Source organism: Podarcis raffonei, chromosome 7 (genome assembly GCF_027172205.1).
Source record: "Podarcis raffonei isolate rPodRaf1 chromosome 7, rPodRaf1.pri, whole genome shotgun sequence".
NCBI classification, from domain to species: Eukaryota; Metazoa; Chordata; class Lepidosauria; order Squamata; family Lacertidae; genus Podarcis; species Podarcis raffonei.
The window spans coordinates 59,316,686-59,340,302 of NC_070608.1; the positions used below are offsets into that span (position 1 = coordinate 59,316,686).

Sequence of the window (23,617 nt, forward strand, 5' to 3'; positions counted from 1 at the left end):
ATCTAAACACCAGAGGGAGTGACTGAAGAATCTTTTTTTAATTTCATGCTCAGTCAAGTTTAAGAGTCATTAACAGAACCTCTCTCCCTGGAAATGTTAAGTTCTGGGAACTTTTTTTGATTTACCTAATCAGCAGTGGGATAACCTCACACAAATGCTCCTAATGCATGCAGGAAAGACCTCTGCTCTCTGAAAGTTGCTGCTAGGGTGTTGGGTGGGTTTTTTGGCATGTTTCCAAAGTAATACTGTTCCTTTCCAAACACATTCTATCAGGAAGGTTAAATTTATACCATATATGTTTCTAGAGAAATTAAGTTTGATTCTTGAGTAAGCTCTGTGGTCTCAAAAGGGAAATAGTTGCTCAATGGTGCAGCTCAAATTTATTCTACCGGTTTTAATGGATGCTATGTAGCAGTGTGTCATCTATTAATGCCAGGCATACATCACCAAGGTTTGGACTCAAGCCCCTCAATTCAGGATCATAACAGTAAGGTTCCTAGGCAAAGTTTGAGCCAGGATTTTTAGTTGTACTGTGTGTGTGCTAGAGTCACTATCAAATTGCTAAAGGAGAAGAATGTTGAGACAACACAGTAACTGACAGTGATGTGTCACACAGTTTATTATGAAGCAATGAGGCACACTTCAGATACTGCCACCAGCCAGAGGGAGTCTCTTAGGGCCACTGGGAGGTTGTACCCCATGGCAAGAGCGAGAACCACGTACACTGGCAAGAAAAGGAGCAGTTGTTCCAAGGCTCTTTCGGCCCTCTTCGCATGTCATGGTAAATAATAGTTAAGGTTTGTTTTTGGCTTACTGATGGTGGTTCGTGATATCTGGTTCAGTAATAACATGGAGAGAGAGAGACTGTGGTTTGTTTCTCTCACCTGCTAAGCAGGCAGGAACAAAATGGCCCAGATCAGGATGTTCATGGCCAAAAATGATCTATGTGCAAACTTGGCCCTTGTGAGCCTGTGGGCAGGGACTGTTTTATCTTTGAATATCTATACAATGCTTAGAAAATGTTAGGCACTTTATGAGTGCTGATCAACAACTTATTGATATTATAAGGGCTTGCACAAGATGTAGAGTTGAGGCCACAGCCTACGCTTATTACTGCCTTCTAAAAACATCCCAGCTGCTTGACTTGCCTGCCACCCTCTTCCCCAGTCCAATTGTTTGGTGGCTAAAACTCATTTATTTGTATGGCAGTATTTCTGAGATTTACACTTTAAAATCCAGAGCGGGGGGAGGACTGGTAGGAGATCTGCTTACAAAACTCTGTATTTCATGAGTAGAGAATAGAGTACTAGAAACTGGGTGATCCAATTAAGTTGACTACTAGTAGATTCAGTACAAATAATCTGATGTTAGGATTTCATAACTCTTTGCAAATATTTTAAGTTGTGCAAAAACCAGAATATTTCAAATATGTATGTCTCATTCTGGTATGACTCCCACCTTCCCTGCAAAACAGAATTTCCCTCTGAACATTTAAATACCCAACATCTTGAAGCATAAAGCCACTCAGATGTGAAAAACTGCATTTCCCATTTCTCCAAGCCACACTTACTGGAGGGGAAAGAGCTCACAGCAATATGGCTTATCAATATGTAGCAGTCAACCAGCCAGAGGTGTGGCATAATTTATCTTTGCAAGAATGCTTTTTAATCCTCATGCATCACTAAAAGTAGCAAAAGTAATTCCTCTCTCTCTGCAGGTTAGTTACATTAAATCATTTTAAAACGTTTATGCTGAAAACAATCTGCTTGTATCATAAATGTATGATCTCAAAAGTCCTAGGCAATATAATTTCTTGCAAAATAAGAGAATCTGAATCCACGTGAGCCTCTTGGATTGCTTCCACAAGCTTAGCAGGCAGTGCTTTCTGCCTATTTCAGTTTCTTTTGTGAAATTCCAAGTAGTTCCATTGAAATGCGTTAATGCCAAAACCATCTATCAGGAGTCCAAAGAAAGAAATTGTGGACAACATAGGAGATACTTGAAAATGACAACCATATGAGATATGCCCAGAAGAGAAAGGAACACAAACTTACAGTACAACCACCTCACGACCTTGGCTGGTTCAGGTTTTCAGATGCTATTTTTGGCTGTTAACTCTCTCAGACTCTGAAGGCACTACAACAGTAGCTTTATATACTAAAATGATCTCTGATGAAATAGGAGCATGATTTCTTCCTCCTAGGGAATTCTGGGCTATTAATCTATGCTAACAGTGTTCTCAGCTTCTTTGTTTATGTGCAGACATGCATGTTAAACAGTTCTGGTAGGAAAGAAGCTTCTAACAAGATGAGCAAAATTTCTAATGCTTATCACACATAATAGCCTTGGAAAGAATGGGCAATATGTTGTTCCTATAAAGAGACCTTCTAAGTAAAATGATATTGTTCTCTGATGTACTTTCATTCTTTAGCAGCTATTTCTAGACTAAAATTAATGTGAATACTCTACAAGGCAGTTTCCTATCTTAAATAACTGTTTCTTTAAAAGAATTTGCAGTCAAGCACACAAAAAACCTTATAGCTGGCAAGCAGGACTCTTGTCTGAGCCATTCACATAACACAGCCTAATGCAGCCTCCACTGTAGTGAAAGCTGCATTGGCTTCAGGGGCCCCTCTTGCATGCACCTAGAAGAGGTAGAACACACAAACTGAGAATTGGGTTATGCTGCTCTTGATGATCTTGGTTACTCTTGGTTTTTTTGGGGGGTGGCCCTCTGCTGGTCTTGGGATCCAGGCAAATGCCCACTCTTGCCACCCTCTGGAGCTATCCCTGAGGGGAAGTGTTTATTTCACAAACACAAAATGCAGTTGCACAGAGAAAATTTCCTGCTAATGTAACTCAGAGAGCATGCAAAGAACTATATGCGGTCAGGATACTTGCAGAGGAAAATGCTGAGATAGTCATGTCAAAGCTGAACCCGCCAAATATGAGGAACGGCTAAGGGAGCTGGGCATGTTTAGCCTGGAGAAGAGGAGGTTAAGGGGTGATATGATAGCCATGTTCAAATATATAAAAGGATGTCACATAGAGGAGGGAGAAAGGTTGTTTTCTGCTGCTCCAGAGAAGCGGACACGGAGCAATGGATCCAAACTACAAGAAAGAAGATTCCACCTAAACATTAGGAAGAACTTCCTGACAGTAAGAGCTGTTTGACAGTGGAATTTGCTGCCAAGGAGTGTGGTGGAGTCTCCTTCTTTGGAGGTCTTTAAGCAGAGGCTTGACAACCATATGTCAGGAGTGCTCTGATGGTGTTTCCTGCTTGGCAGGGGGTTGGACTCGATGGCCCTTGTGGTCTCTTCCAACTCTATGATTCTATGAAATATACAGTTTATCAGGGATTGCTCAGAGGAAACAACAACAGTGCTCTAGTCCAAAGACTGCCATAATGCAAGAAGCAGTAATGGTAGCAGATTTCAGAACTCAGGCTCAAATATACTTTATTCCCCAAACCCAACATAAGCATAGTCAATATATCAAAGTACGTTGTGTATATAAAGGAAATTAGGCCACATAAGTTCCTATCCCCTTTTGAAATAATAGGCAATACAAACATTGTGTATATTAGTTATGAGAGTAAATTAAAAGTTAATTGTTCATTCATTGAGCTGATTATCTTCGCAGTGGTAAAAACCATATTAAATATCTAAACTATTACCGGCATGTGAGCTATTCTTATCTTCCAATAGTACATGGAACACAGAATGTACAATTGGATTCTCTAAAATATTGCAAAAAGACCCCCTGCCAGGAACGCAATCAAAGATCTTAGGTGTGAAAAATTACGAGATGAGAAAGGAATGCCCAAACTGGCTTTTCACAAATGGGTCACTGATCTGTCGGACATCAGATCTACTTTCAACACTTTTTTCTTTACTACTTCTTACCTTTACACATGCAGCTTTCATTTGCTTTTTTTATTATTAAAAAAATAAAAGTCCGCAAATTTAAAACTGCTTTAAACTTTTGTGCTTTAGAGAATAAAGGTTCAGAGGAAAGAGTGTTAATAGATGTTTTAAGGGTCAAACCTTCTGTGCTACATATACATATAATTAAGAACATCTGAATCATCTGAATCTTCTTCTGATCTTTAGCCCGGTAATGGAAAAAACGCTCTCACACAATTTATTTAAAACCCAGTTTCTTCTCAAAAGATTAAGGGTGGGGAGGGGCAAGGGAAGGGTGGGTATGCCTTAATGTTCAAATGAAGTTGTTACTAGGATCAAAGCTTCATCCGACCGAAAACCAGGTTGAAAACATGTGAGCCACAGGTTCCACTGCATTTGAAAAGAGTATTTGGGGTTGCAAAGGAAATACAAAAGGACAAAAAGTAGTCACCTCACCATAATTTGGACTCCAACTAGGAAGAAAGATATTGCCATTTATAATGAACAGTACTATATCAGGTTTTGGGTGAGTGAAATTCTTTTCCTGGGGATGATCCTTACTCTCAAGAGAAGCCTAAATGGAAAACTGTTGATGACTATTTGACACAATTGGTTGGAAACAACTGAACCTGACATTTTAAAAAAAATGATGAAAAAGAGTAACTATGTTTCAGTTCTTTCTGCTGTGCAACCTGGGGGAAATGTATGAAATGTTGACTTTATTCCTTTTGATATTATTGGCAGTTAACAATCTAACATTTCTAAACTTCAGTTCTAACCAGCAAAATCTCATTTTTGAGTGAAACACTTTATACTCTCAAATCAAAACAGATAAAATTCACTTAAACTCTAACTCTGTGGGTAATACACCTATACTGTGGATAGTATTTTGTTTCCTTAACCATCCTAGAGGACATTGTTTTAGTTGCTCTCAGGTTAAGTAAAGCATTTCATTGTCGGGAGAAGGAAAAGAAGCTGCCCAATTTGTGCTAGACTTTGGACTTGCTCCTGGATGAGGATGCTGATCTAGCCTGTGTAGGAGAAACCTAATTAGGGAAGGAAGGAGAGGTCAACTTGACACAATTATACCCACCAGGTTACACATGCAGCAGGAGGTAGGAACCAGGGGGCAGGGAGGCAGAGTTGTACGGAGCTATTGGAAGTCCATCCGCCTATCAAGATACACTTTCAAGTGACCTCCTGGTTTAGTGTGTGTGAACCTTGGGTAACAGACAGGATTGGGATTCTAATGGTTTTATTTATTTATTTATTTAATATGTTTAATATATTGCTTTTCATCAAAGTGTTTTGCATAATTACGCATTTATTTGATGTGATTAGATGCCACCCACCATTTGTCTCCTTGCCTGAGCCAGGTGAGGCACTCTTGAGAGTGATATTGGTTTCCCCCAGATTACATGAAGCTGATGGGAGAGGTCATGTTGACAGCCAACTCTATCTCTCCCTTTCAACTGGTGCCAAGAAGGTTGTAGATATACTGGACTGTGGTGTGGGGACAATGATGGATACGGGCTAAAAGCCCATCTATAGAACGCAGAGATGATGATGGTCAGTAGACAAACTGGTCCAGGAGTGGATGTACAACTGGTTCTGGATCCAGATTGCAACTTGGGAGCTACTATTAGATCTCACAGTGCAGATCTTGCTGACAATTGTAGCTAAAATGTGTGTTTGCTCAATTTAGACAGATGCATGAACTGCTTACTTTCCTGGAGAAGCCAGAGCTGGCCAGTTACACATGCCTTACTTAATAGAGCATTTTACTGAAACATACCTACACAAAACTGCCAGTAACTGTGGTTCATGCAAAATGTGGCAGCCAGAATGCTTTCAGGTTTCCGCTTTTGGATATTACACTAAACTTGCTGTATCTGTTTTCAGGCCCAATTCAAGGTGCTGGGTGCTACCTCTAAAGCCCTAAATGGCTTGGGGCCAGAATATCTGAAAGACTGTCTTCTCCTGCAGGAACCTGCCTGTCAGTTATGGTCATCACCAGAGCCCTTGATCCTTCTTCTACTTTAAAGGTAAGTGTGACTAACAGTTACAGGGCCTTCTTAGTGGCATCACTTCAGTCATGAAACTCTCTCCCAAGTAGGCCTGGGCGAAGTATCGATACATAGTCCAGGATTGGTATGAGGGCCAGACTGTGATGGCTGCTTCACCTGGCGCTATATTGTGGGTGAAACTGCCTCTGCTGAGTGCCTCTGCCACCAGCGCCCAAAGCGCAAGGGAGAAACAAGCTGTAGTTGGGCACTGGCGGCAGAGGGACTCAGGAGCAGCAGCAGTTTCACCCGCAATATACTGCCGGGTGAAGAGGCCACCACCTCTGGCCCCAAACTGCTGAGGGAGGAACAAGCTACCGTATTTTTCACTCCATAAGACGCACCTAGTTTTTAGAGAGGGAAAGCAAGAAAAAAAATATTCTGCGCAGAGCATGTAAGCGGCTCTCGCTTTTCTTGCTTTAAAGCAAGCAAAGTGAGAGCCGCTTACATGACTTCTGTCCTGCTTGGTGCAGCTCTCACTTTGCTTGCCCATCCCTCCTCCCGCCTCGCTGTAAAAGAGGAGGAGGAGACATCGGGACAGGTGCTTTGCTTGCTTTACAGCGAGGCTGGAGGAGGGATGGGCAAGCAAAGTGAGAACTGCGCAAAGCAGGACAGAAGCCATGTAAGCAGCTCTCACTTTGCTTGCTCCCATCCGTCCCTCCTCCTGGTTCGCTGTGAAGCCAGCAGAGCAAGAGCGATAGCTGCGCAGCAGCTCTTGTTCTGCTGGCTTCCCAGCAAAGCGGGATGAGGGACGGAAGGGAGCCCTTACACGGAGCCCCGTCCGTCCCTCCTCCCGCTTCGCTGTGAAGCCAGCAGAGCAAGCTGCGCAGCTATCGCTGAAGCCAGCAGGGCAAGAGCAATAGCTGCGCAGCGGCTCTTGCTCTGCTGGCTTCACAGCAAGCGACGGACGGGAGCCATGGCTCCGGCTGCAGAGGCATCCCTCAGCTCGCGACTGCAGCAGTAGCCGAGGGATCCCTCTGCCGCCCAGTGCATTCGCGCCATAAGATACACAGACATTGCCCCTTACTTTTTAGGAGGAAAGAAGTGCATCTTATGGAGCGAAAAATATGGTACATTGGCAGGGACCAATGTAGCTTGTTCCTCCCTTGGCTGCCTGCTCATCAACAAAAGTGTAATAGAGCCCCCACCTTTCCTCCAGCTTGCATGAGCTCCTTTAAACTTTTCTGTTCAGGGGCATGCGGCTGCCTGCCCTTCAGTGGAGAGATCGGGCTCCCTCAGCTGGGGGGGGTCCCCCTTCCCACCCCCCAGCTGAGCAGCGGCTAGCTGCACTGGTCCCAGCCTGCAAGGTGCTGGGGTGAAAGCGCCTCAGCTCCCACGTTGATAGCTGTGACAGTTTCACCCCATGCCTCACGGGCTAAGGCCAATGTGGCTTGTTTCAATATTGTGGTGTATCGCCAGATTGCGATGTCTGGCTGGTAATCATCACAATGTTGAAAACCTAACATTGTCTAACACTACTCCCAAGATCATGAAAGTATTAAAATCAAGGCACAAGAATTATAGATAACGTGACACTGGCCCAAATCCCTGCTTTAGTGCTCCCCATAGAAGGTGTAAGACCATTTGAAATCACATGTCATAAAAAAATTAAAACCACCAAGTTTCACTGGAAGTTTATTTACTATTTGTTGTCTGTGCTAAACCATGACAATGAAAGCCAAAACTTAAGGGATAATTTAAGAATAAAACTATAAAAAATAATATTATTTGATGAAAAATTCAGGCAGAACTGGTTCATCGAAAGGGTAATACCGTATTTTTCGCACTATAGGACGCACCGGTCCATAGGACGCACCTAGATTTGGGGGGGGGAAATAAAGGGGAAAAAATTTATTCCCCCCCCCCCGCCAGGCGCGGGGCTGGGGCGGGGGAAGCCCGAGCTTCCCCCTCCCCCAGAGCGGGACCCAGAGCCATGCCGAAGCTGCGCGCCAGCCTCCAAACCATGTCGGGAGACAGCGGGATGGCGCGCTGCGCCTCTCCCGCTGTCCCCCGAGTTTGCGGGGCTGGCGACGGGGAGGAGCCGGCTTCTCCCCCCCGCCAGCCTTCTAGCCAAGTTGGGGGACAGCGGGAAGGGCGCGCTGCGCCTCTCCCGCTGTCTCCCGAGTTTGCGGGGCTGGCGACGGGGAGGAGCAGGCTTCCCCCCGTCGCCAGCCTTCTAGCCAAGTCGGGGGACAGCGGGAAGGGCGCGCTGCGCCTCTCCCGCTATCTCCCGAGTTTGCGGGGCTGGCGATGGGGAGGAGCAGGCTTCTCCCCCCCGCCAGCCTTCTAGCCAAGTCGGGGGACACCGGGAAGGGCGCGCTGCGCCTCTCCCGCTGTCTCCCGAGTTTGCGGGGCTGGCGACGGGGAGGAGCAGGCTTCTCCCCGTCGCCAGCCTTCTAGCCAAGTCGGGGGACAGCGGGAAGGGCGCGCTGCGCCTCTCCCGCTGTCTCCCGAGTTTGCGGGGCTGGCGACGGGGAGGAGCAGGCTTCTCCCCCCCGCCAGCCTTCTAGCCAAGTCGGGGGACACCGGGAAGGGCGCGCTGCGCCTCTCCCGCTGTCTCCCGAGTTTGCGGGGCTGGCGACGGGGAGGAGCAGGCTTCTCCCCGTCGCCAGCCTTCTAGCCAAGTCGGGGGACAGCGGGAAGGGCGCGCTGCGCCTCTCCCGCTGTCTCCCGAGTTTGCGGGGCTGGCGACGGGGAGGAGCAGGCTTCTCCCCGTCGCCAGCCTTCTAGCCAAGTCGGGGGACAGCGGGAAGGGCGCGCTGCGCCTCTCCCGCTGTCTCCCGAGTTTGCGGGGCTGGCGACGGGGAGGAGCAGGCTTCTTCCCCCCGCCAGCCTTCTAGCCAAGTCGGGGGACAGCGGGAAGGGCGCGCTGCGCCTCTCCCGCTGTCTCCCGAGCTTGTGGGGCTGGCGGTGGGGCTCTCCTGAAGCCTGGAGAGCGAGAGGGGTCGGTGCGCACCGACCCCTCTCGCTCTCCAGGCTTCAGCGAAAGCCTGCATTCGCACTATAGGACGCACACACATTTCCCCTTCATTTTTGGAGGGGGAAAAGTGCGTCCTATAGTGCGAAAAATACGGTAACTACATGGAGTGTGTTACAGTTAAATGCAAAGCAAATCCAAGAAAAATTAATTCCAGCAATGCAGCTATTTTGAGTGCAATAGTATTTCAGGCATATTACAGGAACATGGATTGTGAACAAAATATAACATGCAAAAACCATAAGCAGCACCTACTATTTTTACATATACCGTATTGGCCCGAATATAAGTCGCACCCGAATATAAGCCACACCTTTAAAATTCAAGGGGGGGGGAAGAAAAAAAAGACAATACCTGAATATAAGCCGCTCCCTTAAAATTCTGCAGGCACTCACACCTGTTCCATTTTACCATATGTCTGTTTCAGCAGCAATATCGTAAAAACCAACTTTTGTAAGGTTGCAAATTTAAGCCACACTTTGGGGAAAAAGTGAGGTTTATATTCAGGCCAATATGGTAGTTTCAGAAATTTCTCATGAGACCACCTCAGACTGGCAGCATTCTTGTCTGATGATTCAACTGGATTATATCAAGATAATCCTTTATAATCTTCTCCCAAGGACTGTTAAAAGTTGTCCTCCTATTTCCCCCATTTTATATCATAGAAATAAAAGAACAAAATTAGAGATGCAATGGACAAATTCCACATTACCCAGAACAATTCACTTTAAATTCAGGTTGTAATTTATTTTAAAAGGTTAGAGCTTCATTCACATCTAAAAAGCCTTCACATTCACTTTTTTTTTACTAGAGTAGCAAAGGCTGACATGTATTTTACTCACCTCTGTTAAACCAGACACCTCTCCTTTGGCTAATGGCCTAGTGATAGACGGGGTGAACACTCTGGCATCCGACACTGGGCTCCCCCTCATAAAGTGCTTCCCTGCTTCAAAAATGTTCACTTCTACCATTTTACCCATGAACTCAGGGTTCTTTGGCACAAGTACCTTTAAAACAACAATAATAATAAAAACTTGCTTAAATGGAACACTTTAAAGTACTCAAGTTTGACATTTAGACGTGGGGAGTGGGGAAGTAAATATAAAATCTGCAAATCTCAGTTACTAATGCATGTTACTGTAAAATTTGGTAACAGGTAGACCTACCTTAACAAAAACATATGCAACATCAGATCTACGTTTTCTTTCAGGTTATCTGATGTATATCCTCAGGATTTGAGTAGATGTATTCAAATTAATTTACTATCAGGAAATTTTAAACAGTTCTGCTTTGTAATTATATTCTTAACCAAATAAGCATTCAGGACAAACAAACTGTTACATGTTTTATTGTGATATACATTGAAGTTTTCTTTCATGTCACATAGGTTCCAGATTTCAAAATATTGTTATAAGCATGTAGCTTTGCATACAACTAAAAATCTGTTGTCGATGATTTCTGTCCAACAGAATTTTAAAGGGATAGAAGCCATATAAATGAGGATACACAAGGGTACCTCCATATGAGGGAAGGAGGTAATGTCAGTAAATAGATTACATTGATGAATTAATCTTTATATGATTGTTAAAATAAGGAGGGAAAGAAAGACATTCTCTCTCCTGCTGCCTCTCCCACCAGTCCAAGAAAAAGATTTACCTGCTCGTAGAATCGATTATGAGCAACATAAAACTTGGAATCAAATGATTCTTCTGTCACAAGAACATTTTGTTTCTCCCCAATCTGTAAAGTAAAAAAGTCAACAGGTGAAGCCATAAATATACCGTATTTTTCGCACCATAGGACGCACCTTGTTTTAGAGGGGAGAGAACAAGAAAAAAAATTCTCCCCCTCTCTGCCCAGCGCCCCTTCAGCGAAGCGGCAGGAAGCGCTGCGCAGAGAGGGGGAGAATTTCCCCCCTCTTGTTTTCCCGCTCTAAAACAAGGTGCCGTTTAAGGTGCGTTCAGGCGGCTACCTTGGAAGCCTGGAGAGCGAGAGGGGTTGGTGTGCACCGACCCCTCTCGCTCTCCAGGCTTCAGGTTCCTTTTGACCTGCTCTTTGGGGCTGGCGGGGGGAAGCCCACCACCAGCCCCAAAGAGCAGGTCAGGGAGCAGCGGAAAGGTGCAGCGGAGAGGCTGCTGCCATAGCCGCGCATCACCTCTCCAGCCGGGAGAGGGTCGCGGGGGGCTTCTTTTGTCCCCCGTGCGCTCTCCCGGCTGGAGAGGTGACGCGCGGCTATAGAGGCTTCTGCCATAGCCACGCGTCACCTCTCCAGCCAGGAGAAGATTGCGGGGCTATGGCGTCTTCGCTCCATAGGACGCACACACATTTCCCCTTCATTTTTGAAGGGGAAAAAGTGCGTCCTATAGAGCAAAAAATATGGTACCTCTGAAGAAAGGAGGAATCAAGAAACTTTCTCTTACAAAGAACCACATCAGTTTATCTGTAAGGCAGATAATAAACTTATTATTACTAGGGAACTCATTTGAACTCATAACTTATTTTTCATTGTCAAAAGCTTTCAGTGTGAAACTCAAAAGAGATCCCCATAAGTGCATCATATATGAACACATGCATGTTTCATGTGCATCTCCACAGCACAAAACATGGATCTTTAGACCATGGGTTTACCGTTGGGGCATAGTAAAGCAAATGCCTCAGGCAACAGATGTTGTGGGGCAGTGGCAGCAGCAGCCCCTATGTTTAAAGACAGCGTTCTATATGTGCTACATCCTGCTAGCCCACTAACAGCAGCTGCCCTGAGGTGTGATGGAGGGTGCTGTTCACTATCCAGTCACCAGAATTGAAGCAAGATTCAGCTATCAGCCCAGCCTGCTTCGGTGCAATAAATGAGATGACATCACTCTGCCATTTGCTTTATTATTATTAATTTAATTTAATGTGTATACTGTACAAGCAAATACTTGCATATGCTGTTTTGGAGAATACATAACCATATAACTTTTTTTTTTATTTTGTGCATAGCTGTAGTGACTGTAATGCTGCATATACAAATCCTGTGTTCTCCCCCCTTACTTCTTTAACAAAATAGGACTGAGCTAGGCAGCAGATGTACACAGTGCAAGCCTCCATTTTTTCAACTGTTTCCCTGCCTGGCTTGAGGCTGGAGAAGCAGGAAGGATTAAACAGAAGTCAAAGAAAGCAGGGCTTGAATAGGATCTAGTTAGCATAACAAAAGGAAGTGCCTCAGTTATTCAGCATTGGGCAATGCATCTCATTAAATACAAGTGAAAGAACAATTATTTAGGCCCCCTATGAATACTGTTTGGCACTGAGATATATATCAGAGAAATAGCAGGGCCATTCTGCTGGGAGAGTTTCTGCTTTCCCAGCCCAGCAATCCTGCTTGAGGGTAAATAGCCCACTTCCATTACTGTGCACCTGCATCTGACTGCTTCATTTTGATTTGGTTCCCTGCTGTGAAAATGTCGCTTCTTCAAGCACATACAAGCCCTGAAATGCAGTTCATATGAAAATTATATTCAGAGATGTCAGCAGTGACCTAAAAATGACAACCAAGGCCTCAGACTATCTGCTTTATTTTAAATTCTGTAATGTTTTACTGATTTCCACTCCCTTTCTGTCGCTTCTGTTTTCTACAAAAGCATAATAAACCAAGCTATAATGCTGGAAGTTCTAGAAAACAGTATTTTGATTTAAGATTAAACAAGTGTAAATATATATAATTTCATTCTTTATGTGTCCCAAAGATTGCCTCTTTTGATTGTCTTTTCCAAAAATATGGCCAAATAATCAAAGGACTCAGAACACAGGAATTACTATGGAAACCTGCTCTAATTTCTTATAATTTGCCAACTTCAATGTCCATAATTACCACTAAGCATCACAGTACACGTTTTGAAGATTACTTTAAGTATAATAAAGGAAAATATACCAAATGCATATTCCATTACCACTTCTAGAAATATATGCATAATTAATACAAACCTCAACATAATAATTCACAACTAAAATAATCTTCAAACCTAAGTGTATTTAATTTCCAGATACATCATACATATGTACATAAGTCACAATATTGTTACACGCCACCCCAATCTCATAGCGGTGTGAGATTCCAGGGGTTCCAGACACTCAGCCAGGGTTCATTTTTCGTTCTGAAAATGAGGCACAGCAGAGACTGTGCTGTCTTTAGGATATATGGCCTATTTACACACATATACAACCTGAGCCTATGATGGGACAGGTTCACTGCATCAATATCCCCAAAGAGTCAGCTGCAACCTTGGATTTAAAGAGACACCCAACATTGTGCTCCACCTCTCTGACTTTTCAGCTTGCTGCCTTTACCAGCTTGCAACCTGTTTCCCTCTAGGTCACATCACAGCCTACCATCAACTCTAAACTCTGGCTATCTCAGAGCAGGAGGAGCGGCCCCAACCAATTGTCATCTGGCACAAAGCCCCCTATCTTTGGCTTTCTTAAGGGTCCATTATCTTTCTTTTGTTCTTTTAATGGCCCAGTTCCCAGGTGATCTCCTGAACACAGAAAGCTGGGTCCAGGGATTAGGAATCTGGCATCCAGTTTAGCTCCCCAAGTGCTGATTAAATTCTAACACCTACTGGACCCAGGACTTTCCATTGTGGGCTTACTATATTTTCCCACTCACAGGCATTTAGAAGATGCTGATGCTGCTTTTGCAATCCAGCTATGGAGTACAAAAAAGAACAATATCCATTATGGACTTCTCTTGCATAAATATAACCATGATTTCAGGGCCATGCAGCTCCAATTCAATGTTGTGCGTCTCTTATTCACTTCAGTTGGATAAAATCTCAATAGCTCATAGTCATCATTCTCAGAAAGGCCCAGTTTGAGAATAAATAGCATTTTCTTTTCGGTTTGCATTATTTTACAGTGAGACCAACTTTCCCCTTTTGGAGAAAGATGTTATCTTTCAGGATGCATCTGTCAGACATTTTCACTGTCAAGCTTAGAAGAATAAAAAGGTAAAACGATGCCTAGAATACTACTCAGTCTTTATCTATCAATATTGATCAAGATATAGGAAACATTTGTTTCCTGGCACTTCTGCTAAACGTCTAAATTAGGGATCAGATTAAAGTACTGCTGGGCAGATTAATGGAACACCATCACTGTCATTATAATATGCAGGATGAATTTCTGTAAGATAGTACACAGATTATGCAATTACTGGACAAGTGAATTTAAAGACTTCCATTTTGCTAGTGAGCTCTGCAGAACACAACACTTCAGTATAATGAAAATGCCATTCATATACCAAAACAAAACGGCCCAATTCAGTAGCAAGCTAAAGACAATGAAAGTGATTGCATAGGAGTAAAAACAGAAAGACTCGGACTCCTTTTATACAATTAGATAGAGCAAGGTGCTCATGGAACGCCTCCTGAATATCAAACAGTGGTTTTCAAAAGAGAACTACAGTGATTGTGGGGAAAATCAAATGCAATTGATAGCACTGATTCAAATTTTAAGTTTTGGATGCTCCAATTTAGTTTTCTTAATTAAGGGAGCAATTTGAACCCTACTTACCTGGGTGTAAACTCCACTGAATTCAAGTAGCTGTGATTACAATAGCACTGTCAATAAGTTTATGTTCTAATCAAAAGTAGGAAAGAACAGATAGGCCATGTATACAAGATCATGTCATATGATGAAACATGCTAATGCCTTCTTAATTAAGAACTGGGGAAAGCCCGTCACAAGTTGGTAGTCCACAAATTGGTGGGTCCACTATAGGTACCAATAAGTCCCTACGGCTCCACAGTGTCTCCAGTGTGATTTGCTCCCTGAGTTGTGAATATGTGCCACACCAGCGTGAGGAACCATGTATGAACAAATTTCAAGGTGTTTCTCTAATGGAGAATTATACTGAATACAGTGGTTGTGTGAACCAAAGTTGATTCCATTTTCCATGAGAGATGAAGGAGAAATGAAATTCAGTCTGCATTTAAAGGCAAATTTACTTAATTAACACTTTCTGAAACAATACGTGAAATAAAACACAGCCTTCCATTGACATTTGCACTTCCCTGAATTTTACAATGCAGTTCTGCGGCCCATTAATGTGCATGAAATGTGTATGTTTGGGGAAATGTGCATGTAAATGCATATATGAGGGAAAATAAAATGCAAAAATACATTGTACTGGGGAAAAGTATGTCTAAATAATGTGTATATCTGGCAAAAATACATACAAAATGTATGGATTAAGAGAAATTTACAATAAAATGCTGATGAATCTTACTTAAAAAAAAGTGAACTGATGTGGAAATGTGAAAACTGAACTTAACATTTGTAAAAAATGAAAAACTAAGAGAAATCAAAATTGACATATTCACTCATCCCTATTCTCCGCTCCCATATGTACAATATACTCATCACCTTCAAAAGGGTGATGATTCTGTTTTTAAAATAAAGCATATCTTGATCTTTGAAAGAAAAGGGCAGAAGTTATGTCACCAAAATTAACATTTTCCCCCCTGTACAGGAGGGTTTTTATGATCCTAGTAAGGAAATTATCACAAAGAATATCTGAATTCCAAAAACATTAATGTAGTTGGAGATGTTTAATGTTGATAGAGATATGGTAATTCTGGACTATTATTTTAAAGAAAGCTCATAATGACATGTTTTTTAAAATGGAATTTCCTCTTTTCCAACTTAAAGATGCCTGAACAATTTATGCTTTTAGAACCTCTTCCTTTCCTTTTTGAGGCTTGCTTCCTGCCCTGAATTCTTTCCTAATTGTGTCTGCCTGTCTTTCTGTCAATCTTCCCTCGTGTTCCTGTACCTGTACCTGGCTTGCTTTTGCCCTGACATATATATAATTTAAAATTTTTCTTCTTAATTAATAAAAATAAAAAATACACATCATGGGCATGGTGGGTATACAAGAGAGAGAGAAATGCATATATATATATATATATATATATATATATATATGTATATATATTGCTATATAAATATGTGTGTGTGTGTGTGTAAATCAAACATAGTTATGAAAAAAGAAAGAGCATTAAGGAAAATATTAAGGGGAAAAACAAATGAGGTAATTTGAGGTACCGTATTTTTTGCACCATAACACTCACTTTTTCCCTCCTAGAAAGTAAGGGGAAATGTCTGTGCGTGTTATGGAGGGAATGCCTACGGGTGGCATGCCTATGGATTTTCCTCCTCTAAAAACTACGTGCGTGTTATGGTCGGGTGCGTGTTATAGAGCGAAAAATACGGTAATTCATGGATGAGGAAAACAAAGAGGAAAATAGCTACTTCTAATGAAACTGCATGAAATGTGGAGTCTAAGTCATAATGGATGCAAGCAATTTTAACCTTACAAATATGCCAAAATGTGCCCCCAAAGGTTCAAACACATGGATTATGGAAAGCCTCTAACGTAAAAAAAAAGCTCTGCTGCACAACACTAAAAAGAGGCAATGCTAGTGAAGGAGAACTCTTTCTTCCCCACCACAACAATAGATTAGGTTCGACAGAAAACTCTAACCCATGTGCAATCCAGTTCAGCACAGGTTTCCCTCCATTTCTGTTCAAGCCACCTTCCCTTCTTGTTTTATTGCCCTCAATTTATAGATATGGGCGTACAGAAGGGGAAAGAGCAGAATGCAGCAATAATGGACTTGAGGCAAGTTCACAATGTATTATCTTAAGTATGTTTTGGTAGCTAGAAAGCGAAGCACTCTGGCATAAATATACCCACTTCTTATGTTGCAGTGTATTATTACAATGATACTGGAATTCAAACATAAACCTGCTGCATTTTTGACACACAGATGCTGGCAAAAAGTAATCTGTGCATAACTATAGCTGCGGACAGGAATCTTGCATAAAAACACACAACAGTTTTCACCTACAGTTACTTTTCAACAACTTTCATGTTCTCAAAATGGGATTTCAGCATCAATTTGTGGCTTGTCAAAATCACACAAGCTCCTGTGGTGGTGGGAAGAAGGAAAGCAGTATGGCATTATACAAAAAAATTACCTTTGGGTACTAGAAAATAAAGCAAGAATTGTATTTCTAATACTTGTTGTACAGATTCCTCTCATTCTTTTAGTGCTTTCGAAGAAGCAACAGTGTCACTTGACTAGCACCTCATTCCCTCAACACCAGTGGTTATGATCAACTTCTCTATCTCCTCCCCAACTTCATATTCCTAAAAAATACGCAAACAAAACACCAGGAGAATGGATAACAATATGGGACTCCACCACTTGGTTCTTGTACACTACTCTGTTTGAATCCTCTGTTTTGGTAACATGGCTTAACAACACTAGACTATTTTGCAGGGCTAATGTAAGCCACTCTCTTGCCTCTCCCACCCAACTGGCAAATTTGGAATAAGAGCAATGGCCTTCATTCCCATTAGCCTTGATAGGGCAATTTAAAAATCATTTACATGAAATAAAACCCAAGTTAGAAAGAGCAAAGTCCAGTCTTAGCTGCTACGTTTTGTTTGTAGAGAGATATAGTCATGTCCAATCATGACAATATTCAAGAAACATGTCTTTAAAATGAACCAGGAAATCCTTTATTGAGACAGCAAGTGTGTCACTCTAGACTTCTTTTTGCTCCTAAGGATATCACTGCTTCCCTAGAGGTCAATCGTAGTTAAGGCTTCTTTCACAGGACAGTGGAAAGTTGCAGTGGGGTTGTTTCTCACAAAATGATTGAGCAGAATACCACCTGCACATTTCCCCTCATCTTTCTGCTTCAATAAGAACTGGATAGTTTTTCTTTTTCTTTAAGGAAAAATTGGAAACCAGACCAGCTAATGGTCAAAACAAGCAGTGGATGGTGTGGCTAGAATTGGGCCCACTGCCCATATAGCAGCCTTGGTGTAAGAGATAAGGGGACGACGACACACAGACTTTTTGAAATCAGGGCCCCTATTAAGTCTCTAACCTGCTTGAAAGATAAACCTGGAATTCCAGATGCTTTGGGGTTGAATCCAACTTGCTGAAGCTTTTATTACATGTCAGCAGGGAGCAGAATTTCAATCATTATTTTCTTCAATATTATGCTGTACTGTAAGATTAAATTAATGACTTTAGATATGCGTTTTAGGACTGCCAATATAATCCTACTTAAGGCAAACTAAGCAACTTATAAATGATTAGAAGAAGAGTCATTATATTGCCATGCTCACTACTGGCACAACTTTCTTAAGTCCCCACTTATTTTCAGAAGTAATAGCTTGAACACTTGACACAGGAAAATGTGGCATATAGTGGGGATGTGGAAAGAAGCAGACAAGTGAAACAGATTTGAAACAAGCAATTGATTTTTCCTTGAAATTCTGATTAAAAAGGGTTTGCTTTTGGTTTGTTTAATCGAGAGAGAGAGAGAAAGAGAGAGAAAGGCCCAAAAGGAATGTATTAGCCATGTGTCACCTTTCCCTCTGAGTAAAGAGTTAGTTAAAGTGAAGGAAGCTGACTAAATAACCTCTGACATGCTGAATAGATACATTAAGTATAGGAAATCTGGCTAGACTCACTGACTGGCCCAAGGTCAACCAATGAACTTCATGGCTAATCAGGGATGTAAATCCAGCCAACATCTAATATGTTAACCAATACCTTTGCTAACACACTATTCTATGACTGTCAGCTGATCCTAACAGCCAATCCCTGGGGTCATGGCTATGGGGGCTGCCAGGATGAGCTCCTGAACATTTACTACACCACAAGGGTTGCATGACAGTGGTGGGCAGAGTTAGAGCTAAAACTGGGCAAGGTGAAAGCTGCCCCTCTCACCTTCCTTCAATTCCATTCTCTCTCTTTCTCTTTCTCTCTTCCTTTATCCTCCCCATTCCTTCCCCTCTTTTCTCTCTCTTCCTTTGCAATTAGGCTTGGCTTTTTTAAAAAACAAAATTCCCATTACCACTGAAAGCTTTTGGGAAGAGGGCTTTACACCTTCCACATTCAACCCATGGGCTTTATGTTCTCCCTTGTTCTATTGCATCAAAGCATTGTGTTCTTCTGGTTGATTGAAATCTTTCATATAAATAGGAGATATACAAATAAACCATGTTTAAGACCCAAAGCGGAAGAGGTAACAAATTGCTGAAGGGATGGGAGGAGACTGCCAGAGCAGGAATCTGCATTACTGGAGTGATGATCAGATACGGCAGGCCTTAGAACTGTTTTCTTTAGAAAGAATGTGTGATATACATAATTGTATCTGCTCAGTCTGTCAAAATTCTATTTTTTGGGGGGAGGGTAAATGTTATGCATTGGTAGTTTGTACTAATCAATACCAGCTGACGACAGTGTGTTTCCCTTCCAGGCAAAAACTTATTTCACTACAACAAATGTTCTTTAAATTAACTAAATAGGGTTGTATCATGGCTCTTTCATAGAAAATAAGCTAAAATTATGTGATGGAACGCAATCTCACTATTTCTTCAGCCATGTTCTGAAAGCACTCACATGCTAACGTATCCACCTGCTGTAGAATATGAAATATGAAAGACCATTGTACTATGAAACAGTATTAGGATTAGGATTTCAAGAGGAAATTAAACTGTATACTGTCTCTTTTTCCTATGAACTTATACCTTTGTAAGCCAATTCTTAGAAAAACTATAGCATCTTTTTTATATAAGTGCAATACTGTTTTCTTATGATTTGTAGATCACAATTTAATTGATTCAATCTGTTTGGCTCAATTGTTTCAGTTTTCCAGAGGCTGAAAACTTACTTTTCAACAACTGCTGTATGCTGAAATAGGCCTAAACCAGTGGCTTCGTCCAGTATGCATCATAACTGTCAAGTTTGCCAATAAATTAGATTCTTTTTCAGCTGTTCTAAAAACTTCATTGCAGTTGATCTGTCTAGTATAGTTTCTCCCTTGCAGAGCAGAAATCAGAACAGATGTTGCATTTGTGAATATAGTATTTGCTCTTTCTGAATTGAAATATAAAAATAAAGAAATTCTCACCGTTAAATTTGAGAAGTTATAAAGTGTCAGGAGGAAACAGGTAATGATATGGACCAATGGCTGACCAGCAGTTTAATGTGTTTGATCACACTTCTGTATTACAATTATCAAATTATAAAGGGTTATTATACCTTAAACAGCATTTTATGTCAAAATAAGCAGAGTGCTCTACCAACATGGTTAGGCATAAACTCCGTAGATGCTGAACAATTAAAAAATAATTGCCTTTCACAGATATAGTCTACAGAACAATGTATTTTGACAGGCTTTTAAAATCTAATTTTAATATTAGTGCCATGTAAATGGTATGGTATATTAATTAATGAGTGAGCATATAAATTTAATCAATCAATCAATCAATCAATCAATCAATCAGATGTGGGGTACATGAAAGTTGCCACCTTGTTGAATATACTAGTTGGCTTCCACTCAGCCACAAAGTAGGTCATCTAGATGTCAACAAAATTATGTACACTAGCTAAAATACTACTGAACAGCAATTAACTTTCGTGGTTCTTTATTGCCAAGCTGCTTGAAGTCAATAGACTTCAAAAGCAGTTTAAGGGATTTGTTAAAAAATAACTAGAAGAACCTTGAGATATGTCTAGATCTGTCCTATGGATCACAGCCAATGTATTTTACAAAAAATAATATTGCAAAGTAGAAATCATTACACAGCTATCATTCTATTTTTCCCTTCCTTAGAAAAAAAAGCCTATTAATCTGAATAGTTATGTAAGAATAGTAACTTACAAAAATATATTCCTAGACAGGAGACTGATTTTAAATTATTTGTTCAGCTATTATGAAACCTGATCTAACTCTATATACACACTGATGTAATGCAGTAAATATGAAAGACTGAAGTAGTTAAATGAGCTCATTCAAAAAAGGCCACATATTTTCTATTTTTATTGGAAATTATACTGATCACTTACAGCTTTAAAAATGTTGCTTTTGAGGTTCTGAGCAGATACTGAGAAAGATGTCATACGTTGTATGGTTTTCATGATATCGACTGAAAATAAAAATATTTATGTCCTGTCAGAGCAACATACCTACAGTAGACCCAACTAATGAGTCCAAACATTTCACCAATGATAGATTTACACAACTAGGGCTATGGCTAAACTGTGGAAGTTCCACATTATGTTCTGCACACCTTTGGATTATACTGATCACGGTGGCCTTTCCATATATTCCAAATATTCAAATATTCTCCATGCTGACCTTGACACCACTTTTGGAGCAGCATGGATGTAGCCAGAACACCATGCTGTTCAACTGAATAGGATCAGTTTCAGTGGGTGCAGCCTGATTAAGTACTTGGACAGATATAAGTAACTACCTGCATACTTTGCCATCTCACTATTTATGACTGATGAGGTGGATCAAGAAGTTTATTAATGTCTCCTTGAGAGAGAAAGAGTATTCCCAGCTATCTTGAAGAATCAAAAAGGCTCCACTCCTTTGGTCTCTTTCTTGAGATTGTTCTGGTGTCAAAAACCAGGCCTGAAAACAGATTGAAATGGATCTAGATAATCCACCAATCATTTAAGCACCTTGTACAAGGTTCTCAGCTGTCCAGAGAGGACAACCTTCTTGGACAAGAGAGCTTGGTTCAGTACTGCAATACAAAGATAAAGTATTACTTGGGGCTGTAAGTAAGACTGTAATGGAGAACGGGTCACTGGAGATTTAAAACCTCACTTCCATGAGTGTGGTACTTAGATTGGGTAAACTTTAACATTTACAGGTATTAATTTAAAATTGCAGTTGGAATTGTGATCAATTTCAGTTATCCAAGAGGCAGTCAAGGCAAGATGACACTTTCTTTGTCTGATTTAGTTCACCAGGCCCAGAAATTGGAGAACTAATCTATAATCTATGGGAGCTGATGATAACTGCTGCAATAGGAAATAGATACGATCCTTTTTCTACAAGGCAGCATCTTCCTTGGTAATTAGTAGATTTGGGTAAGCTTAAAGTGAGCTGCTCAGTATGACATAACTACACTCTTAATAAAATAGCCTGCTGCTGGGAGGCAACACTGTAATATTGTAAAATCACTTGGCAGAACCACTGAAATGTTCATTTGACTCAGGGAGCGATCAAACAACAATGAACAGCCAAACAGAACTCAAAATGGTTTCATATAAATATACCATTATGGCATAGCTTATCTGAAAAAAAGTGTAATTGCAGCATTAACTTCTCAGAACAATATTATTTCGGGAGATAACAGTTTTTTGGAAATGAAACCACAGAGTGAATGTACGGTAAAAGTCTTTTGCAAACAACACCAGATGTTCTATTGGCTCCAGCGCATCAAGTGGCTGGAGATTTCACTTGGTGGGAGGGGAGAGAGTGAGCATGTGGTTGTGCTCCACGTGTGCCTGTGTTTGGCTGTGGTGCATGCATGTGAACACACTTGTGGTGTGTGCATGGCGCCCACAACAGTTTCTCTGGTTTGCAAGTGTGCCCAAGGGCCCCAAAGGGTTGGCACCCCTGGTTTAATCACAAAATTAAAGCGGGACCCAGAGCAGAGGGTTGAGTTCGAGATTGCCCCTGAATGAAACTCAGACACCAAACTCTCCATAAATATAAGCTTGATCTAAGGAAGGCTGCAAAAGCAGACAGCAGGAATCAGATAGAAGTCTGACATCCACACAAAACGGGTCATGGTCCTGAGGCGTCATTTCCATAAATTGTCTCTAATACTGAAACATGTGGAAGAGCAAATTAGGAAATGAGCGCAAGAGAAAACAAGCTGGATAGGTCAGAAGCATTTTGAAACCTTTTGGTTTGGAGTTTGTCTTTTTTACTGCTGATACGATGTATACTTTTGTTCCATGCAGGAAACAACTCTTGCTGCCTGGATTTTTAGTCTCTCCCTGCAAATCACTTCTGTACTTTGCCTCGTGGCTTTACTGTTTAATCACAATCTTTGGTATATTCTGGGAACTAGTAATTAATTAATTTATAACCCGCCCTTCCTCCCAAAGGAGCCAAGGGCAGCAAATACACAAGCAATAAAAGAATTAAAACATCCAAAAACAATTCCAATACAGATGCCAACTGGGAAAGATTGCTATACTAATTTGTTATTTCAAAACTGGCAGTGAACAAAACAAATAAATGGTTTTATGAACACTAGAATGGGCAACACAATAAAATACTTGATCTATTGTACTGCTGTACACTGCACCTGGGGATGCTTGGTTCATATGACTACTGCAACATTCTGGCCATTTTTACTCCATCTATCTCCTGATTTACGCCCCTTAAACCTTTCTCTTTCTCTTTCCTTTATAGAAAAAAAGGCATGGAATATGAACATTATCTGTAGAAAAAGAGCCATAATACCTGCCACAAGAAATGGCCATTCAGTACTATGATTTTCCTCAAACCAGCCAGCTTAACATCACCAGATGACTCCTCCTCAAACTGTTCCTTTCAAAAACCCAATATCCATTGTAACTGTGATTGTCAAAAAGCACAAGCACAACTCTAGGGATCATAAGTAGCCTATCTAATTAGAACTACAGTGGTATCTCGGGTTAAGTACTTAATTCGTTCTGGAGGTCCGTTCTTAACCTGAAACTGTTCTTATCCTGAAGCACCACTTTAGCTAATGGGGCCTCCTGCTGCTGCTGCACCGCCGGAACCCGATTTCTGTTCTCATCCTGAAG

At 41.5% G+C, this 23,617-nt stretch overlaps 1 protein-coding gene and 1 long non-coding RNA gene across 6 annotated transcripts in view; one reads left to right on the forward strand and one right to left on the reverse strand.

Annotated features, from left to right (window-relative positions):
- CDKAL1 (CDK5 regulatory subunit associated protein 1 like 1) overlaps positions 1-23,617 on the reverse strand; it is a 234,024-nt gene that overhangs the window by 5,832 nt on the left and 204,575 nt on the right. For 4 of the 5 annotated variants that reach the window (XR_008331530.1, XM_053396768.1, XM_053396767.1 and 1 more), the window contains 2 exons: positions 10,602-10,685; positions 9,788-9,952 (listed from right to left, as the gene is read on the reverse strand). The exons of the other annotated variant lie outside the window; for it this stretch is intronic. Coding sequence is in view for 3 of the 4 variants with exons in the window: in XM_053396768.1 (XP_053252743.1) it covers positions 9,788-9,952; positions 10,602-10,685 (249 nt within the window). In the remaining variant the exon portion in view is untranslated. The remainder of the gene's footprint in view (positions 1-9,787; positions 9,953-10,601; positions 10,686-23,617) is intronic. 5 annotated transcript variants of the gene reach the window in all.
- Positions 512-23,464, forward strand: LOC128417726 (uncharacterized). Its single transcript, XR_008331532.1, has 4 exons — positions 512-781; positions 5,808-5,950; positions 21,774-21,884; positions 23,241-23,464. It is a non-coding gene; the product is annotated as an uncharacterized LOC128417726 (long non-coding RNA).